The 22,962-nt window shown below is 43.2% G+C and overlaps 1 protein-coding gene across 1 annotated transcript in view; it reads right to left on the bottom strand.

Moving 5' to 3' along the window:
* plcb1l (phospholipase C beta 1-like) overlaps positions 1–22,962 on the bottom strand; it is a 133,229-nt gene that overhangs the window by 43,434 nt on the left and 66,833 nt on the right. Inside the window, exons 4-9 of the mRNA XM_030047527.1 lie at positions 17,450–17,590; positions 16,608–16,687; positions 12,188–12,241; positions 9,670–9,745; positions 5,754–5,854; positions 4,296–4,462 (exon numbers count right to left, since the gene is read on the bottom strand). Coding sequence (XP_029903387.1) covers positions 4,296–4,462; positions 5,754–5,854; positions 9,670–9,745; positions 12,188–12,241; positions 16,608–16,687; positions 17,450–17,590 — 619 coding nt within the window. The remainder of the gene's footprint in view (positions 1–4,295; positions 4,463–5,753; positions 5,855–9,669; positions 9,746–12,187; positions 12,242–16,607; positions 16,688–17,449; positions 17,591–22,962) is intronic.

Raw genomic sequence — 22,962 nt, 5'->3', positions numbered from 1 at the left:
TGAACAAACGCAGACCACCATCCCAGCCAGCCACACATCTGCGCACACACACACACACACACACCCACACACACACACTACACACCCCCACAAACACACAGTTATGCACATGTCCCACACAGCAGCTGAATAAATTGAATTTTGCTCAACATAAGCGCTCAAAGGAAAAGCAAAACACTTACAACCTCTGATTCCCCGACCCCCACCACTGCCCGTCCCTCCCCCCACCCTCACCCACGCACACTTGACGCGATGCTAAATATGCTAAGTGATGCTAGCTCGCTGGGTGCAGCAGGTCCCTCCGGCCAGTTTATGCTAATTAATGCGGTGCCGCCCTCTGCAGAGTTGCTGGACTAATTAACGCTGGCTGCTGTCTGTGACATCTGAGCTCCGTAGCACTCAGCACTTCCCTCCCCACTGATTGCCAGGACCTCCCTTTGCCAGGCTGAGGCCTTAGCATCGTACGACACACACATACACACACAAACACACACCCACATATGCTCCCCAAGACAGGTTCCCCCTGTTTCGCCCTGTTCGGACGACACTCCCCGAAGGGTCAAGCAGAGAAGAATGGCCGAGAAAAGGGGCTCAACTACATTTCAGTGTAAAGGAGTGAGAATGCACAGGTGTTACTGCAAAGATGTGCCTGAAAAGTGATATATGATCTAAAAGGAAGAGAATACAAATAGTCTAGCTGAATAGAAAGCCTCTGGCTTTTGGCCACAGTCAGGATTCTGCTCTGTTGAGAGGAAACTGGGGTGGAAATGTGTTAGTTCAGGGTAGACGCCGGTCTTTGCAGAAGATCTGACTTTAATGATACCTGTAAGAGAAGAGTGGACGCGATTTGACAAAGCCTGACAGAGCGCTTCCGATGTATGATTGCTAAAGATGAATATGCCGTGAAATGCCATCAGCCGCTCCGGATGTAAGAGACTTGAAGTGTTTTGTGTCGCTTTAGCATTTTCCTCGTCTGCCTTCAAAAACGACGTCAGCACGTTTGATCGAGCACCGACTAAAAGGAGTCAAAGATAGTGATAGAGTGTGGCTGCGCCGGAGAGATGAATGGATTACACGGTATTCCATTCATAAAATTCAAGACAGGAAGGAGAGAAAGCGAGAGAGAGAGAGAGAGAGAGAGAGAGAGAGAGAGAGAGAGAGAGAGAGAGAGAGAGAGAGCAAGCCAGAGAGAAAAAGAGGCAGTAAAGTAACCTGTTTTCCCACTCCTCCTAAATTATACAGGCAGACCTTCTGAGGCAAACCTGGGGCCTCCAAATCTACTATCTCTCCCATGGCTGTGTATGCATCCATGCATACCAACATGCATCCATATAAAGCATATGTAGTGGAAAGGAACTGCATTCATGCGCTTACTATCCACATTCCCACGGTTAAATGAATGCACATATGCACATTTATATATGCATATGTGTGTGGTGTGGATATAATGTCCTTGCGTGTGTGTGTGTTTGTGTGTCCTTGTGTGTGTGTGCGCATGAGGGGAGCATGTGGAGCGCTGGACCTCTCCGCAGAGCAGATGGCAGCACTTCCTCCGGCTAGATAAATACTTCACATGGGGAAATCTGTCACTGGGACAGAGAAGGGCACGCTTCCAGAGGGCCTGGGACGGCACGATCACACAACATCACAGAGAAAGCCTTGCTGCGTGCACATCACTGAGCTCAGAGTGAAGCACTGGGTGTAAAAATGTGTAATCGCACATGGTTTTAAAAAATATTTGAGCTGCTTCAGGTGTGCACGGTTCATTTTGTCGCACGCATGAGCGGTCACAAAAGTGGGCGCTACACTCCGGAGAGATTATGCAAATGGTGTTCATGTTCTGCTTGTTTGGGTCAATCTACTGCCAATGCACTGAATTTGACCTAGAACATGATTGCTAAAATAATGTTAGAGTGAAACATTGTTCCATATGTGGGCGACAACGGCGCATATATATGTTCTGCATCTGCTCGCTGCATCGCTTCACCGAAGCTTCATCATGCTTATACTGGGTAAAATATTCAAACCAAAGATGCCGTTGTTATATGGCTGCACCTTTACATCAAATAGAAAATATCTTGAAGTCCTGTGCATCATTTTATGCACATTCCTCTGTAACTCTGCAGAACATATTTGGGATCTGTTGGAATTCAGAATAAAGTTCTGTGCACCACTCATGCTAGCCCCTGCATCCGCAAAAGCATCTGCCTTGCAGAAATGTCCCATACCAAGACAGTAAATCCATACAAGCTCTAAGAGAGCTGTTTCGTGGGTGATCCTGTGCTCTAACCTCGCTGCTGTGGAGCAAGTGCAAAAAAAATCCCAAGCAAATCAATAAAGTATCACAATAATATCATAATATGAAAGTGCACTCTTGAATGAGACACAGGGTTTTATTTCTGCCTGAGGATTACATAACTTCTTCAACTTTTCTGTAGAGAGACAGCTTTTTAATAGATTTTTTAATAGAATCTAAAACCTAATCTAAAAAGTTTAATTCACATCCAGGAATAAAAAAAAGTTTTTTCCACAGCTCTCGCTGCAGATGAAGACCAGAACGGGAACATTTTACTGAGTCCGTGCACTTGCCTCTGTGGTGATACTGTTCCACTCTGATATGGTGTAGCTTAGGAGGCTAAATACATAGGAGCTGACATGACTAATGCAATCATTAAATGTAACCTGAGCACACAGAGGAAGGAGATTAATGACTTGTAAATTGTAAATTAAGAACATACGAAGTACGGTGCTGTGATAAGTGAAAAAGGGGAGAACAATGAGTATGACTGTGTGTGTGTGTGTGTGTGTGTGTGTGTGTATGCACAGCAACAGTGATAGTGTAAGGAGAGTACCACTGCACTCCAGTTGCCACTTGTTATTTGTTAAAACCTTCCTAGTGTACAAGGATAGGCCTGCTTCCCCTTTCTCTCTCTCTCTCTCTCTCTCTCTCTCTCTCTCTCTCTCTCTCTCTCTTTCTCTCTCTCTCTCTTTCTCCCTCTCTCTCTCTTCCTTCTCTCCCTCTCCAGTCAAGGATGCAGTTCGTAAAAAAGAACAAATGAAATGAAACGGCAGGAAAGGGACTGACGAAAATGATTTGGCACTGTCTAAAGAGTATGAAGGTTTGTGTGTGTGTGTGTGTGTGTGTGTATGTGTGTATGTGTGTGTGAGAGAGAGGGAGATGTTTTCAGACTTCTAACATTCCGTTCCCTGGCACCCCACTACGTCCCTTCACTTTCTGAGCTTCTAGACACCACGTAGCACAGCTGTTGCTATGGTAACACCCCTGCCAAATTCATAAGGGGGTGCAGTTCTGGGGGCTGGGGAGGGGGGACACTGAAAACACTCAATCCTGTGTGTGAATGTATGTATGTGTGTGCTCTCCAAATACTTTTTTACTCCAAGACATACTGGCACACCCACTAGGACTGCACCTGGCCCATATCAACAGTATTAATCAGGATAAACACTTCAGGTAACTTATTTTTTTAAGCTTTTAAGCTCTCCTTATCATCAACTAATTACTTTTCTTAATCTTACAAAGGAAAACAACTTTTTTAACGTTTGTGAACAGCATAGTGCAATCCCAGGTAATGTGAAAAAGGGCAAAAAAGTAAAAACATGAATATTTACATACACCTATAAACCTATATAACTATATATGCACATATAAAAAGAGGAAAAAAATCAAAGTATTGTAGTAATAAAGCCCACAAAGCATCCGACAGATTACTCACAAAGATAAACTCAAACAACAAATGCATATTGATTTCATTTCACTGGCAAAACCCTTTAATTTTATAGCACAGCCTTTTAGCCCACTTTGTTCCTCATAAATCAGCATTATCTCAAATTGTGTGTTTTTTATTTTTTTCTTTCATATTTTGGGTTTGCCCAACCATTTCTTTTCACTTATCTTATGCCAGGACTTTCTTTTTGCATCCAAATGTTTGTTATTGATTTTAAAGCTACTATACTAAAATGCTCTACACAAGTATTGATTTTTCCCCACAGTTCCAGGAGCGGTTATTCCAAGGAAAATGAAGTCTGAATTCATAGGTATATGGGGACACAATCTATTTCCCTTAATTTGCAGTGCCAATACCTTTTCAATTCTCGACATGAAGAGAATATATGAATTTTAGTACCAGAAACAATGAAATGAAATGGTGCTGGCGCATGTGTGCCTGCAAACACAGATTTGGTGTTGCATTTATGTGTTTGCATGTTTCTGTGTGTGTGTGTGTGTGTGTGTGTGTGTGTATTCATACGCTGACAGACATATCTCAGCCACTGACCTCTCTGAGCCAGCGAGGTGTTGGGCTCATATTTGTCCACCAGCAGCTGGACTTGCTCTGGTTTGAGAGGCGGATAGAGGATCTCGTTCAGACGAGGGTCTCGCTGTTTGCTGTTGATGAACTCTGTCATCTGCTCCACGGTGAGGTATGGACGACTCTTAGCACCCCTGGGAGAGGAGAGGAGAGGAAACACAAGAAGAGAAAGTGGAATAAAGGATATGGAGGACGAGGAACAAGCAAGATAAGAACAGGGAGGGAGAAGAAAAATCCAAAATTGAGATATGAAAAGATGAAACGAGGAGAGGATGGTGGAGGGGAGGAGGGGAGGGAGAGATAATTAAAGCGGGGGAGAGATGTAGAGAGGGAGGGCAACAGACGCGCAAAGGAGTGGAGGATTAAATGTTGTGTTGAGTAAATTATGAGATTTGATTAAACCGCCTTTCATATCTAAGCCTGTTCTGCTAAATTATCATCTCCATATCCTCCTGGCTCTCATGCCATCTCACTTAAGTGTGATTAAAATCTAGATTCATGACTTGCAATGGCCGCAGTGCTGGCGTGCTGCCTCAGCTGAATCCCTGGAGGCCAAGGGGGCAGTTGTGCCTCTGCAGCGACGGGGTCACACAGCCAGGCTCTGGGGAGCCACGGCCTGGGCCATTACAGCCCACTTTGTTATACTAATTAACTCCTCATGATGACTTAATGGGTAAAACCAGGTGTTGGAGCTGTCGTAAGTCTAAAGGCCGCGGAGCCGCGATGTCTTATCACAGATTGTAGCCATTTATCTCGCTGGCGGTTTGAAAAGAGCAACAGGTGGCTGTAAATAACACGATATCAAATGGACTGCTTTCACATTGTTTAAGCTCTCTTTCTAAAAAAGAAAAAAAAAATCTTCTCAAGAAGAAACCACCATGTTCTTTGGGAGCTGGAGCAGCCTGACTAGGGCTGCTGGCAGAAAATGTGAGCACAGAATTCACAGAAATAAAAACAAAACATGGTTTATGTGATATCAGCAATAATCCTGCTTTCATGTTCCCACCAAACATATTTGGAAGATGTTGCTCGGGACAAATGCTTGGGGTTAACACTTTGGGATGTCAACAGAGAACAAGCTGCAACCAGACGGTATAATTGAAGAAGGCGAGCCAACCACAACTATTATGTAATCACAAAATGCAATGCGTTTGGTTCACTTCCCGCAAATGGGTCGAATTAAGGCCGAATTGTGTTCTCACAATTTGCAATTACACCACATAGGAGTTTGCCTGGAACTGGCAAGTGGTCTTGGATTGGTTGTTGGTTGTTTCTGCTCCTGAGTGTGATCGCTGTGTTCAAACCTGCCCAAACAAACTACACCAAGGGGGTAAACGCACCAGGGTTTGAATCAAATAAACGAAATGCTACATGTGTGAAAACACTCGAAGACACAATGAGCGTTGAGGCGAATGTGATTCTTACACGTCGGAGAAGATGTGGTCCAGCTCAGGCCGGGCGCAGATGTTACTGAGGAACATGTTGTAGACCTCGGGGGTGAAGTCCTCCTGGGGGATGGAGTCATTCTGCAGCAGACAACAGCAGGTACACACACAGATACACACACACACACACACACACACACACACAAATGAACATTTACATGTACATGTAAATACAGAGCAATAGAGATACAGGTGCCTACAACATTAGGGCTGGGTGATATGGACAAAATCAAATATCATGATATCTTTGACTTAATATCTCAACATTGATATTGTGATACTGCCAGGATGAGTATTGGTGATTTCATAAGATATTTAGACATGAAAGCAATAATTGGTAATGTCTGAGCAGTTAGAGGCAAATAATAGAACAGGATATTAAGTTCTAAAATTATGTAATGGAGCCTTTACAATCAGGAAAAGACAACACTTAACGCCCTATCATGGTATTACAATATCCAAAATCCCAGACGATATCGAGTCTCATATGATAATACTGATATCATATCTATATATAACCCAACTCTATATAGCATCTGCGGTACTGGAATCGATACTAATCCAACAAGTACTATTTGGATCGATAAAGCTTTCCTGACACCAGTACCATACAAGTTGTGCTGCTGCACGACTCTCTGGTGCACTTCTTCCAGCATTCTTTGATCTCGGTGAAGCAAAGTGCCAGCTGCGTCTAGCAAAGTGGTCTGGCAGTGATCAGAGAGGAGGAAAGGCAAAGCATCTCCCTCAAGCCAGGCAGAGACAGTCAGAAAAATACCAGGTGTGCAGTAATTCTGACTTCCAAATAAAATTTATCACTGTCACTTTCGGGGGAAACTAGCGGTTGTGTGCCTCCCCCTACTGTGACCGTGATATGATTTGGGTTGCTGTTCTATGAACAACACCTGGCTTCAGTCAGCTCATTACCTCCCCAGTATTTCAGCACTGGCTCTTCACCCACTTGTCGCAACATCCTTTTCTCAGCTACAGTGGTAAGCAAACCTCCCAAGCCAAGGGTATCTGGAAAACTATCCCTTGTTATGCATTGCCTTTCTCTTTGCCTCAGCTTTGTTGTTCCTGTTCTGCTGTGTTTCTATTAGTGTGTAAGTTCACTGAGAGGAACAAAAAAATCCTTGTATGTGTTCACATGCTTGGCCAATAAAACTGATCCTGACAGAACAAAGTTGTAGCCATGACAGCAGACAATGCTTCAGATATCGGCGTTGCTGCAAAGAAGCTACCAATTCTAAAACGTGGATCCTTCACACACATTTTCAACCCGGCAGCACAGAAGACCTACATAAATCAACACGGGTGGGCACCCAAGGTTAGTGTGACCAATTCAGCATTCACCAAATGTGAAATACGGTCACAGTCTCCCCCATGGGGTTGAATAATGGCCAGAAAAAGTGTTTTTGCAGAAGATAATGATATCATGCTGAAGTCGACCTTTGACCTTTTGGAAATAAAATATCATCACTTCATCATTTTGTCCTATTTGTGAGCTTGTAGTGACCTTTGACTACCAAAATCTAAGTGCAAGTTTTTGCCAAAATTGAGGAAATTCCTTTAAGGCATTTGTGAGATATCCTGTTCACGAGAATAGGATGGGTGGACATCTGTACCTCTTGTTTTTGTTTATGCCACTACTGGCACAGAGGCATAAAAAACAACACAAGTAGTTAGTTAGTATATATACCAAAAAAATAAATAAATAAATAAATTGTATTTTCAAAATAGAGTTCTCCTTAAATTCACTTAAGGACCACAGCTGTGATTTTGAATGTTTGGCTCATTTACTACAATTTACCCCCATTTTACATTAAATCAAACCACTCTGCAAATCATGCAGGGGTACTAAAGATTTCACAACGTATTATAATGCCAATTTCTGGTTGAAACACCCACCTTATGATGTTCTGCTTCTGCAGTTAACAAAGTCATTGCTTTCATAAACCAAAGAACTGATAATTGCCTGTGTAAAGCAAACGTTTCCCCAAGGACTACTTTCTGGTGGAGGGAATGTTTCACTCTGCCAAATTTCAAGTCATGAACACAACAGTGCTGCTGCTTTTAGGAAAACGAATGTGGACGACTTTATTATGGTGATGGAATACTGGTGTGAAGAAAGTTTAAAGTCTCTGAAAGTTAATTTTCATATCGTAGTGGAATGAATACAACTGCTTGAGAAGTACATACACTTTGTAGATATTACGCCAAACATGCTAAATCACAGGTGTGATCCTTTAAGTGCTTAACATCACTCAAACAGATGCAACACATGCTCATGAGTATGGATTGCAATCAGCAACATTTTGTTTACTGGGCACTTTTTAATTCTCAGTTTTATTCTTTTAGTCATTGTGCAAAAGAGCATTCTTCTCACTTTCTGATTTATTCATTACCATTTTGTTTCATTTGATTGCAGATTATTTGACATTTATTTAGTGTGCATATTGATGGAAAACTGGCATCAGTGCAGCTCTAATAAGAAAGGCATTTAACTAGCGGACGACATTCATTTAACGAGAGGACAAATATTTCCCCTACTGACGTGTCACTGGGAAAGACACTGAAACTCAGCTCCACGGGTTGTTCTTTAGCTGACCCTGACCTCTGAGCTCCCTCTGAAGGCATTACACTGACATATACATTTTGAATGTAAACAATGTACACAGAGCCGCCTGCAAATTTCGCCGCGGCTCAAACAAAAGGCTGCGGCCCCGTGGGCTCCACACAGAAATCGGAGCCAAACAGGTCTGATGAAGACACAGTGTGCTCAGTGGCATGCAGTAGCCTTCTGCCAGGGAGAAACAGAGCAGAACCAAACACTGTTGGAAAGAGAGGATGAAGACGAACGCATCGCGGATGTGTTTGTGCGAGTGTGTGTGTGTGTGTGAATGAGTGTGTGGGAGGGGCGTTGGTGGGGGGTGGGATAGAGGTTAAGTCCTGCCGAGATTCAATGAGTCACTCTAAAGACCTTGGTGTGAGCTCGTTTGCAGATGCAGTGTGTTTGTGTGTGCGAGCATGTGTGTACGTGTAAGTACGTGTGTGTTTCGGGATTAACAGCACTATCGTTTAGCTGTAATTAATTGCGCGTTGGAACAACAGCAAATCCCACCAGACCTGCATACGGCAACACATTTTTACCTCACACTCTCTCTGTGCTAATTATGTATAGCTTGTTTGGTGTGAGTGCATGTTTGTTTTTTTTGTTTGTTTTTTTCATTCTTTTTATGTGTCAAAGAAAGACACTGAATTTCTTTTATGAGTATGTGCATACATTTTGTTGGTATTCCCCAGCCATTTCTGCATGATGTGTGTGCATGTTCGTCTGTGCTATTATACAATTATTTACGCAAGCCTGCATCAAATGGCACTTTTTCTTTTCAGAAAATGCTAATTGGTTGCTACTACTGTAAGGCAGGGTGTGTTTGCTGTGACGGGGGACATATTAGAGCTCCGTGGATGAGGGGACGGCTTCCCTTCAATGATATCTGGGAGTGGTAAAGATTAAACAGCTTTTGTCATCTCCATTACTCCCACCGGGTCCATTTGTATGAGCGGAGCCATGACAAATATCAGTTATGAGTGGGAAGTCATGCAGACATCCAGAAAACAAGACTCCAAAAAAAAAAAAAAAAAAAAAAAAAAAAAAAAAATGAGCAGAGATGCAATTAATGGCTATTTTGGGAGGTTAAAAGAATCTGCTTTTGAAGGTGTATGGGCAGATGGATGGAGGGATGGTTGGATAGATGGATGGAAACAAACAAAAGCCATGTAAGAAAGAGACACACGGACAAACAGAGAGCCAGAGACAGGTTCACAGGCAGAGAGAGGAAACACAAGGAGACAGTGACATTGAAAAAAGAGGTAGCTACAGCAGTTTGGTGTCTCACCCTGCCAGAAGGGAGGTTACAGTTTTCCAGGGCTGTCTCCACTCGTTTCCTGTCTGCCGAGAACATCCTGAAGATACTGCAGGGACACACAAACACAGGCCTCTTAGTAATCACACACAATGTCACGCAGATTGAGACGGAGTTTTCACTCATATCCTCTGTGTCAAATTGACAAATTCATTACAGCTTTCAATAGATACTTATTTTGCATACGATAAGATAAAAAATTTAATGATCCCCATGGGGAAATTGGGTCGTTGCAGGCAGTGACACACAGGAATAATAATAGGACGCAAGGACAAATAGGATCTGAAAAACAATATGGCATAGGGTGGAGGGGAAACAATGCAACAATTCAAGACCTTATATAGAAATTCATGGATGAATATATGAATATATGAATTGCAGCAGTGCAAGGGTAAGCACCACATGAAAACACACAAGATGAAATAGATGCAGTATAAAATAAATAAAAGAAGGAGAAAGTAATGGGAAAACAATACAGCTCCTACACGTAATCTGCATTTGCTTCATCAAATGTTTTCACTTCACAATAGCTGTTAACCCTATAGGAAACTCCAGGAGACCATACGCATCGAAAACGTGACAACAAATGCACGTTGTTTCTATCAGTTTCATTAGAATTGTTGTTGTCATACAAAATCGTGTAACTCCAGTTTTCCTTTTTTTTTTTTTTTTTTCCTCAGTTGACAAGTCCTCAGTCTATAACTTTTTAGGTTCATGAAAGCCACTCAAAATTTATATTGGATGAACTGACAAACGCATGGTAGTCGAGCTACAAAGAAGGCTGCTTTTCTTAGTTCCTGAAAAGCTGACATTTTGGGGACACGAGGTTTTCACAAAAGTGACAGTTTGTAGATGGAGGCAATATACGTAGAGCAGTGTGTCCAGACACAATAGTGCGCTCTGTATAAGAGAGCGTACAGAGCAGAAGTGCAGATCATAAAGAGTGCAAGCTGACGTATGGATTGGACCAGAGCTTTTTAAGAGGATGATCGTTATTGATCACTCGCCAATCTCTTCCCTTCTTGATTGGCAGCTTCCTTCCAGCATTTGCTAGTGAGCCGGGCTGCACGGCAAGAACGGTTTGGAGGAATCTGCATGTAATTTGAAGAACTTGCAATCACCGTTAGTAGGAGAGAGCACCGATAAACAAATGCACTCATAAATTCTGGGAAAGCACTCGCAGCCATTTGCAAATACAGAGTTTAGCTGTCACAGCTTTCATAAAGTTCACCCCTGGCCAAGTTAGCCTACAGTCATCAGTGCAACCAGCTCCATGATGAATCTAATAATTTAAAAAACATCCTGGCTATTATACCCTGGCTCCATCATTTTGAGTGTGGAAAAACAGATCTGCGTCTTTTTTTGTGGCGGGTCCACTGCTCTGTTTTGGTTTTAGCGTCTGGACAATGAATGTGATTTATTGCAACACGTTCCCGCTACCGTTTGCTGTTTAGGACTCTCCTCTCTGGCCGAAGCCTGTTTTAATTACATGCAGAGGTATGCCTGCACTGATCCATGGGCACACACTGTATGCTCAGTGGGAGAGCAGAGTCAAGCTGACATTAGTCAAGCTGACATGTCCTCCCAGCTAGGAGGTTAATTCCCTAAACGGCAAGGAGTGTGTCTCTCTGCCTCTCTCTGTGTTGACACCCACTGTTTTCCTCCGCAGTTCTGAGAGAGGTTATCGCACAAGTTCAGCGTTGCCTGCCTGAAAGCTCAACTTGACTAATGGAGATGGAGAGAGTTGGTTTCTGAATGAGTCGACGACAAACTCCCACACAGACTGAAATGCACAGAACTCACACCAAAGGAATCAGTCAAACACAAGCTGAGATAGATGCTCTCTCTCTTTCTCGCTCTCTCTCTCTCTCTCTCTCGCTCTCCATCCTGCACGCAGGCACACTAGGATGCACACACGAGCACATCAAGACACACTGAGACACACTGAGACACACACGCACACACACTTGGAGCTGAAACTACAGACAGATGGTTGCAAGGTCCTTCAGAAAACAGCAGTTTCTCCCTCAGGGGAATATATTTTGGTCAGATTTCCCTGCTGGCCTTCTCAATACACGGTGCCACTCAGCTCACACATACACACACACACACACACACACACAAACACACACACAAACACTCACAACCAGAAGCCTTGGGCTCTTCAGAGACTGAGGAGACAGGGGAGAAAAAATGGAGCAAAACTGAGGTGAGAGGTGAGATGAATGGTGAGAAGAACAGGAGGGTGATGATGTCACATGAACAGGAACAGATAGATAGATAGATAGAGAGACAGACAGACAGACAGACAGACAGATAGACAGACAGACAGACAGATAGATAGACAGATAGATAGATGAAATACACACATATGTACACAGATAGTAGTGATTGAAGGCAGAGGAAGAAGAAATAGTGTGATCAAAAGAAGAGCAGAGGGGTGGCTGGGGAGATGGATGAGAGCGGAGAGGGATGAGTCAGAGAGACTTACTTCTTGACAGGGATTCGCCCCTCAGGGTTGAGCTGCAGCTTCAGTCGAGTGTATCTGCATTGGACAGAGCACACACCTTAGAGAGACTTTTCGCAACATGCAATCGATACTTCTGTGTGCATCTGTGTGATGTGTGCTATGCCTGTGTGAACATTCGGTAAAAAGTGATGTCATGTGTTTGCTGGGAGCTCTGTGCCGCACATCTGAGAGGGATCTATGTGTCCACAGCTGTGCTCATGTGTGAGCATTTACCAAACAGCGCGGTCGACACTGTATCGCCTGCGTGCACACTGCACACAGCGCACGACCGCATGTGTAGCGCTCCCCGCGCACAGCATGGGCCGACGACTATTTTGCTGCATTTACATGACAAGCTGGGCTCCTTGCTAATCCCTGGATGTCTTGAATTGGCAGTGCAGAGCCATGCAGCAGCAACACAGGCAGCAGAGCCGGCTCTATAAATAGCTCAGCTGCAACAGGAGCCATCATTACAGGCTGGGCTTTAAGTGGCTCCTGGCTAATAATTAATATCCATTACAGTGTCCACTTCATAGGGCAGGCTGGCGGCCACAGGCAAAGTCACTGGTGACAGGAATGGTGAACCGCATCAGGGTGGGTTTTTGTCCGGGGTGTTTTCCTCCATCAAGAGGGAAGTATGAACTGCAGAATGTTGGCTGGGAAAGAGCATCTTCACAACCGCACTGGGTCAGCCGGGGGGCGGGGGGGAGCGATAAAAGATAAGGAGAGAGGGAAGGAAGGGAGGAAGCAAGGAAGGAATAAACCTTGCTTGGCTTTCGTGATGCTTCACAAGAGCCTGTATTATTCAGGAAGAGGAATGGGGAAAACAAGTTACTTGACTCTGTCTTTTTCTTTTTTATTTGCTCTTCTTAGCTGTCTCTCCTATCCCCTTCCCCCACCCTCTCTCCCTCTCTCTCTCTCTCCCTCTCTCTCTCTCTCTTTCATTAATACCAAACCAACAAGGTTAGGTTACATTTTCACCCGAAAGCTCCTTGGCAACAGAAATACTTATACTTGAGCATTCACTAACTGTTTCAAGACAATACAAATTGAAAACTGAAGAGAGGCTGTCAAGAATTTCATTTATTTCAACTGGCTTTAACAGGACAAACAGAGAAAAGGGGTGAGTGTGGTGCCTTTTTTTTTCACAAGAAAAAAACTTGGCTGCCACAATTATATTTCATCACGGAATAACATGCAGTCCTAACCTTGATGGTTGTAGACAGGGCTGCATTACCCGAGGAGTGGCCTTGGTGCCATTACATTGATTACAAAAGAACTTCTTGCTGGAAGGAAACAACAGGTCATATTTTGTTTCCTGTTGCTGGGAACACTGCTCATCTACACTTCCCCAAAAAACAGCCAAATGCATTACAACCCTAGGATCTGGTAATAAAAATTAACCCCATGCCGAGACACATCTACATCACTTCGGGGATGAAACCCTGATGTATTACATTCTTTGTAAGCGAGCGGCGCAGAACAGCTGCTGCTGTGAAGAAGCAGCGTGACCACAAAGGCTGCTCTACTCAATTCCCTTCAACCCTCTGTGTACTATGTGGCCGACGGTCGCTTTTATTGTCTCATAAGTCAATTAGCCTCCTCTGGGGTGCGAGTTAGAGGCTGCTGTTCACTGTTCGCTTCAGACAGCTGGGAGTTGTCATCGACCAGCACCCGGCGTATTCTGACAAATCACTGCTACATTAAAGCAGGCTCTGAGCAAACACTCAGCTTTGCATACATATCAATGAAGAACCATAGATCAATGCGTCGCAGTCAGCTCTGTATAAATTATAGACGTGCAACAAAAAAACCCAAAAAACAATACAGCTGAGTATCGTGGCATTATCACAATCATTTTCAAGCCACTTTTATCAATATGTATATGCATTTCATTTTCATATGGTGTAATGAATTTCTACATTTAAGCCCACTGTGTTAGGTGAGTGCATTGTGATAATTCTGGAATTATCTGGAAATTGGAGAGCAAATACTAAATTAAAGTGCTTGTCATTTTGTTACCGGATTGATCAGATAATATGCTGTATATTTTATTAGTCTACCCAGGCACTGGGAGTAGGTTCTATTTCAAGCTCTATTCACCATATTTCCTCAAATAAAAGCTGGTACTAAATTAAAAACCAGGTCTCCAAAAATGGCCATGGGGGTGTGGTCAACAAACAAAACCCAGGTACCACATGCAGGCCGGAGATAAAACAAGGGTTTTCTTGCTAAATGTTTTCGTCACCAAAATCAAACAGCCACTGGTTTTTTACGTGTTGTGTTTGCTTCACCCTCATGTCTAGTATATCTGTGCTGTCAGGTGAAAATACTGAATGTTCACAAACCTGTGCAGGAACTAAGGAAATCTGACTTGTTTTTGTCTGTTAACTGCACAATTTTGAGTGTGTGTAATTGGTTTTGAAAGGGTTTCAGAAGCTCAGGGGTTGTAAGATTTTCTAAGAAGAGAATCCCTCAATTTAAGTTACAACATGGAAATCAGCTGATTTCAAGGTTTCCTCCTACGACTTCATATGTTCATAGTATGCATATAAAAGATGCTTATAATCATGTTGTTTATAATGTTATTGTTGTTGTACAAAATTTTCACCTTAGCAATCTCCTCCTGGAAGGCCATGAAGTTGAGGTAGGTGATGTTGACCATGTCAGGGCCGCTCACCACCGTCAACATCCTGTTCTCCATCTTCCCCACCAGGGTGCCTTGGGCTCTACCCAGGCACTGGGAGTAGGTTCTATTTCAAGCTCTATTCACCATATTTCCTCAAATAAAAGCTGGTACTAAATTAAAAACCAGGTCTCCAAAAATGGCCATGGGGGTGTGGTCAACAAACAAAACCCAGGTACCACATGCAGGCCGTAGATAAAACAAGGGTTTTCTTGCTAAATGTTTTCGTCACCAAAATCAAACAGCCACTGGTTTTCAGCCATAAAAACCTCCAGAAAGTCCTTCTGAAAATGGAAAACTCAACACATCGTCCTGTAACTGCTTCCCGCACACCGGACTTGGCATATCTCTGCTGCTAGCGGCTGTTGCTGCTGGCTGGGCTTCCACACACAGCTGTTACGTCATCGAACAACGCTTTCTCTTGCACTCTGCTGACCGAGTTGCGTTCAGCGAAACTTGGAAATCAAACACTTTAACAAGAAATAACCCAAACGACGCTTTGTACTAAAAGATGAGTGAATATGCTTATCAAACAGAGGCGTCTCTCTAATAACAGCCTCCCTAAAAATAAAGGCCTGGCGCCCTCTGCAGTTCGGGTGAATAAAAGCCCCAGCCAGTCAACTCTATAGCGAACTGTAGTTTGTTTGTTTAAGGTTTCTGCATTTACAGTCAGCTCTGTAGATTACTGCAATGTGTCGTGACGCAAATTGTATCGTGACCCACATATGCAGTTATATTTGTACCGTGAGGTCCATGTCAATACCCAGCCATAATGTTAATGCAGCATCGTGAGCTGTTCCATATGAGTTATTACCTCGGATCAGAGACCTTGCGAGGGCAACGGATGGTTAAGAACTACTCCGCAGCACAAAGAGCCATCGACGAGGATATGGGTGAGTTTTATTAATGGTCTGGGAACCAGTGGAGATCGTGGCATGGCTCCCCATTAACATTTAGAAAGAGACACCATGGCAGCATGCTCAGGTCAGCAATCCAACCTATTTATGGATCTTCTGTCACAGGTCTGTCATCGGGGGGGGGGCGGCGGGGAGAAAATATGAGCTGCAGTACATGCCATCGTGCGCACACATACACACAGGCTCAATTATATGCAGACAGGCACACTCCGATGAGTTCAGGAAGTAATACATATTTTCACTTATTTCCTTGTCTTCTCTCTTCACACTTGCCTGTTATTTTCTCTCCTCGCTGTCTCGGTCTCTGTAGGGGGGGGAGTGACCTTTACAAGCCAAGGCCCTCAGGCTGCCTCGAGGAGCCGTGAAAAGCAACTTCTTAGCTCTTATTCACTGCGTGTGTGTGAGTGTGTGTGTCTGAGTGTATTTGTGTAGTGTCTTTGTGTAAACTTTGGCCTGCATGTGACCATGTGTGTGTGTTTCAACACATTCTATGTGTGATTCTGTGTGTTTTATGTGTGCATTTGTGTATGTATGTGTTGCAGGAATAGAAATGCCTGCATGTTTCCATGTATGACAACATGACGCTATCAGAGGCTGCGGGAGAGTGGGAGCAGGAGTCTACTGTTACCGTCAGTCATGCGCCTCTTTTACATAACATGACTCACTTACTTTTCCATGCTGTTAATGTTGTAATGCAAAATACATACAAGATGTAACTGTTATGACTCATAATCTTTCATTTCTGGGTCATGATTTTCATATTTGGTTGGGATTGTGTGTGTGTGTGTGTGTATCTTACGCTTTCTCCAGATAGGCCTCTCTGGACATGTTCTGTGCCAACAGGTTAGATGCCAGGCTGAACAGCTCTTCCGCCCATTCCTATGATACATACACACACACACACACACACACACACACACACACACACACACACAGTCAGGGGGCAAACAGACTGCTACCAGGCTGGCACTGTTTGAGGTGAAATCTCACATCCCACCCAGCACACACACAGAGTGAACCCAGAGAGACATGGCGTGTTCATTGAAGGTCTAACTGGCCCCCAAACGTAGAGCATGAATGGGATTTTGCTTTTATCACCGCACAGGCAATTAGCTTGTTATGAATAAACTATTCATCACAGCAGAAAAAATAGGGGCGCTGAGATACGGATCACATTATAGTTATACAGCCTTTTTTATCATTTTAATTATCTCGGCTGTCAACGGACCAGCCAGCCATTCTTTACAACATACTTGTACAAGCTTCCACTTATGCGATATTAATAAATGCACTTTTTTTTACATGTTGTGTTTGCTTCACCCTCATGTCTAGTATATCTGTGCTGTCAGGTGAAAATACTGAATGTTCACAAAACTGTGCAGGAACTAAGGAAATCTGACTTGTTTTAGTCTGTTAACTGCACAATTTTTAGTGTGTGTAATTGGTTTTGAAAAGGTTTCAGAAGCTCAGGGGTTGTAAGATTTTCTAACAGAGTATAGAATCCCTCAGTTTAAGTTACAACATGGAAATCAGCTGAATTCAAGGTTTCCTCCTACCACTTCATATGTTCATAGTATGCATATAAAAGATGCTTAGAATCATGTTGTTTATAATGTTATTGTTGTTGTACAAAATTTTCACCTTAGCAATCTCCTCCTGGAAGGCCATGAAGTTGAGGTAGGTGATGTTGACCATGTCAGGGCCGCTCACCACCGTCAACATCCTGTTCTCCATCTTCCCCACCAGGGTGCTGACATCAAGTAGCTCCCGCAGCTTGGCATCCTGATGGGATAAACACAAATAGAAGCCATGTCAATAACAAAATATAATCAAACGCATAAATGAAAATTGCCATCAACACCAGTGCCAATTATGACATTCTAAAAAAAATGAAAATGATGTCAAGCTTCGACCCTCAGCAGTGCAAGTATGCAAGACCAGCCCTACTCATGTCTACTGACTCCCCTACCAGCTGGACCCATGGAAACTAAAATGACAGCCAATCATACAATTAAGTCACTACTGGATGCCCTTCATATGCCAGAGAAGACCCAGTATTAACACAGCAGCCTAACCACACTGCAAAATATCCATATTAGCAAGTTGTTCCATCTAATCAGTGTTAAAATGTTGATGGGAGGAAAAATGTGACGATAGGATGAGATAATCCCACTTGTTACCGATGCCAATCAATGCAGAATTTCCCTGAATCAAGCATCATTTTCTTGTGTCAGTTTCTGACAAGCTTGTCCTCAGAATTAAAACGAGTGAAACTGAATTGGAACCAAGTGAGATTATCTCATCTCACTGGAAGATTTTTTTTTTTTTTTTTTTACCTTGTTCTATGAAAAACTTTAACACAAAATATGTTATTTAACAAGTTGTTAACATGGCTTTTTTTGGAATGTTCCTCTGCATGTTGGCCGGTAACACCTGTGGCTACAGCTCAACTCAGACCTGACTCTAACTAGCAGCCAAAAGAAACCACAATGGCAAATGGCATAAAAAGGTACGTCAAAAAACAACATATATTGTTTTTGAGGAGGTGCGAAACGTTATTTCACCATGTCATACTAAGTCTGTTTGACGTCGTTTCATAACAAAAAGAACACACTGAGAGCAGTGTAGTGAAACAAGACCTGTCAGTATTTTGTGGTTCGCACCCTGTCTGACAGTTGACGTATGTGATGAATGAGAGGTCAGTCGGCCGAGGCTGACAGTGTGAAGAGTGATGCGGTAGGCTACCGCCAAATTGAATCCCACCGTGGCTTGTAGGTTCCACATCACAGCCTATGGGAGTCAGCAAAGGATCAAGCAGCATTATAATAGGAGGCTTCTTTCAATAGCAACAAATTAACAGGACCAGCGGAATAGATTGAAATGAGAGATTAATATTGGAGAGTCTGTAAATGGTTGATAAATCAAGTGGCAAGGAGGCTTTTGGAACCATTTCCATTAAAAGTGCAATAAGAGCAATTTTTTACAGTCCTGTAGCACAAAATGACAATAATATATTTGCAGGGCTTTGATAGCATTGTTGATCAATATGAATGACTCAGCAATTATCTTGACAGGTACTAAGCCTTTCGTATTTCATGAAAGCAAAAAAAAAGAAGAAAAAAAAGCAACTGACAAAGCAATATTAACATTACAGCAGTTTTGCATTTTGTTCATAATGTAAGTTAACTCTTTCTGTGTTTCTGCTCCTTGCAATTGGGTGATGCATCTCTGCTGTGAAAATATGACTTTTGTTTGTCAATTACAGGCCAGTGTTTCCTGGGACTTCTTCGATGGTGAATTCCTTTGTTGAGAATTGCTTCATCAGTTATTCTGTCTGTTGATTCTGATCCATTTCTGAGCCCCTCCACATTATAATATGATACCTCACCAATCCCCACGGGGAAAATCTCTCTTCAGGCACAAAGAATTGTGGGATGCATAGTAGCAGCTCAGTGTTTGTCTCTTTTATTACCTTGATCACAGTATGCTGCTGTAATATGAGCTGTCACCAAGCATACACTGATATCACAAGGCAAAACGGTTTGCAAACCATTACAAATCCACTAAATGAATGAAAATAAATGATCTATACTTAGAGCAAAAGCAACAGCAACTTTAAATTCTGTGCAAACTTAGCAGGTTAAGTAAGTCTACTGTCAACATTCTCCTTGTCCCTTGGATAAATTGCAACAATCTTCTGCTCATGGTGTGAGTCTTTATCATATCTAATCTGACAAAGGATGAACAAAAGTCTGAGTGCAGGACTGGTCCGCCACAGTTCAACTAACACAGAGAAGAATGGAGAGGAATTTGTATTCACTGGAGGTGATTGTCAGAGGAGAACTAAGGCAAACAAATTTAAGCAAACATACATTTCAGCGTCTCATCTTGGGCGCAAACCATATAAAAAAACAAACTACTATGCCTCCAAGGCACAAGAGAGGAATAACAATGATCTTTTTCTCTCCTCTGCAGCCCAGTATGCTAGCAGCATACAAAATGGTTGCTCTGGCTTAATTAACACAACAAAAAAGCCCTGTAAAGGATTTTGCAGTGAAAGCAAATGAGCTCCCACTAATTTACCCAATCAAACAAAGAGCATTGTGTCCTGTGTCATGCTGATAAATGTCCTCTACACGTCCCTCACGCCCTCCAATCAAATTGTGCAGCTTAGTGGTCCCCTCTATTATCGTGCTGAACTTTTCCGAGGCAATTTTCCCTACTGAAGATTCTCTCCCCTCTGACAGCCTGTCTGTGTGCCTGCCTCTAATACAAGCCCTCCGAGTTTTAGCCAAACATGCAGCTCTAAGAAGAGCTACTTTCCTGGAAAAATATATCTAACTTTAATTTCCTCCAGAGAAGGTTAAAGCAGAGAGAAAGGAGAGATGACTAATTGTGAAAACAGCTCATGCCAAAAGAACTACCAGTGTCACAGGAGCAAAGTTCTTCCCTTACACGTTACCCCTTGTGTTTTCAAAGCCACGACAGTCATCTCATTAAATTTCATTTCCACAAAAATGTGCACGCTGCAGCGCTCCAAAAACAACAGGGTTTCAGAGGTCATAGATTTGCAGAAAGCTTCAAAGCCACTCGGTAAACTGGAGAAAAAAGCAGTGCCGATTCACCCCACAGAGACAGATAGAGTGAGTTACATGGTCATGGGCTTGACCGCCGATCAATGGAGTGCAAAGTGCTGATTTAAATGGGAATCCATCACCGTGCACTTAGGTATTCAGAATGCCACCAACCCCATCAATCTGGACGTAAAAAGCCATTTTCAATTTGCTAAAACATATAACGCCAAAGCATCCTATGAGGGATGCCCTGGCAGTGTGCAGAAGATGAAAGGCTTCTGAGACCAGACGAGAGCAGAGCAAGATGCATATTTCATTTATTACAGCGTCTGAACGCCAATACTCGTTTGATACTGTTTTGATGCTTCTTGTAGCCGTTAGCTGAACACACAGCTCGTCTCTTTGTAAGCAGTCAGCACTGTGTGTTGATCTGGAAGGGAGCTGCAGGCAGTCACAGCACATCAACCCAAGAAACATCAGCAGTTATGTTGGAAAAGGACTTACTGGGAGAGAAATGAGGTGATGTCAGGGAGGCGGACCCTGTCTGACAGGCAGAGGAGGAGGAGGAGGAGGAGGAGAGGAGTTGAAAAAAACGAAAGAAAGAAGGCACTGGAGCTGAGGAAGGGGATAGACAGAATCTGGGAGGGGGCCCAGCCTCATGGGTGAAATTTAATTTGTGCTGGTGCATTGTGGGAACAGTTGGAGGCGTGCCTGGGGCCCTTGTTACCTCAGCAATGGGAGAGTCAGAACCAAACAAGTGCACAGTGGGGGTGAGAGTGGGTGTGAGCGGGCGGAGGTGTAGGCTTTTTCCTCCATGGAGAAATTGGATGCGGCTGCTTCCATCAAATTTCGTGCTGCCTCTCGGTCTTGCCGCGGTTTAACACATTTTTTCGCTCAGAGTAATAAACCACCATTCTGTACAGTAGAATTTTCTAATTTGGCTGCAATATTGGCACAATCCACTGCGGCACTATACCGCAATGAGCACAGTGTACCCGGAAAGGCACTGCCAAAGCAAAACAGCAGCTCTGAGTTTGTGTTCACTAGCCTGGCAAAGTGCATACATGAAGCAGAGGCTAACTCAGGTTGAACGAGGGATTACACAGTAAAACAGCGAAGCACTGGTCAGGCGATTCATCACACAGGTGAATCTTAATTTCCTTCTCACCACAGCAACTTCATGCATTTTAATAAATTTGTCAACTTGACTACATGACATAGTCGAGTTCCCAAAGTTCTAAACGGTCTATTTTACAAGTCACAGTGAACGCCGTTTTCAACTTTCTAAATGCGGCAATAAAATCAGGAACTTTTTTCAAGAGTTGGAGAGAATGAAGATGACAGATGAAACACAATGACACAACCTGTTGTAGGATAATAAGCAAAGTACCATCTCCGACTCCTAATTCACAAGTTATGTTATAATTTAAGGTTGTGAGCTGCACAGGCAGAGGATAACTGCTGGATGGAGACAGGGCTGTACTTTAGACTATAATTAATGTTATTAATTCATAGGCCTTCAGCAATAAAAAAAAATTTATTATCACAAGTTTAAGCGTGTAAAAGATGAAAACTGGTTAGTCCCGAATAAACCTAAATTCATAGTCTTTTAACTGGCTTCCCAAGAAGTGAATGAGATACTATAGAAATATTCTAGAAATATTACAGGTGGGTGGAGGGGTGAGGTGTCAAAAATTTGGATGAGGGTGTGGTTGGGGCAAGAAATGACGATGGATGTTTCTAGTATTTCTGGATCAAGCGTCCATCTGTCTGCGCTTTTGCATATGCATGTATCCGTGCTTGGGAGTATGAGTGCGTGTTTAGCAGCTGCAGCGAGGCAGCATGGGAACTCCTCTCAGTTACTTAGCATTCAGTGGAAATGGCAGCCTGAGGAAGTATACAGCCTTCCTCTTCCTGATTTAGCTTGTCGCAAGGCCGTACCTGTCACCAGCCATGCACTCAGACTGTGTCACACTCTGCTGGGCACAAGGGAAGGGATTCAGATTGGCACAGGGAGTCAACCACACCTCAGGTCATTAAACCTGCAGCACGGCACCTGTCTAAACACACACTCGCAGAGACCCACGCACACACACACACACACAGGTATAGACACACACTTGAAAATGCTCAAACATCTGCACAAGCATACGCGCGCCCTTACCTGTAAATGAGAAGGAACGAAGAGACGCACACAGAAACACACACATATGCATTCTTACACATGCACAAATATGCACGCAGTGACATCAGATCAAAGAAAATATCGGCATGAATGATTGATGATGAGCCAACTTGCCACATGACTCCCCTCTAGACACTGCCTCTAATCCAGCTTCATGACTAACATACTGTTTCTGTTGTTGTAAACCAAATCATAAGAGCAGTAAACAGGGAGTGCTGCTTTTTAAAGTGGGGTCCAGGGAGCGCAGGGGTCCTTGAGGGGCTTCCAGAGGGTTCTCAGCAAAAGAAACATTAATTTCTCTTTAATCTAATTCACAACAAATTGCTATGATTCAAACAAGACTAGGCGAACCCACTGCAAGCCGTACTGCTTGGAATTAGTTTCAAAATCTAATA

This window comes from Myripristis murdjan, chromosome 24 (genome assembly GCF_902150065.1).
Source record: "Myripristis murdjan chromosome 24, fMyrMur1.1, whole genome shotgun sequence".
Classification (NCBI taxonomy): domain Eukaryota; kingdom Metazoa; phylum Chordata; class Actinopteri; order Holocentriformes; family Holocentridae; genus Myripristis; species Myripristis murdjan.
Note: the sequence above shows the minus strand (reverse complement) of the source record. Positions and strands in the feature narration are given on the sequence as shown.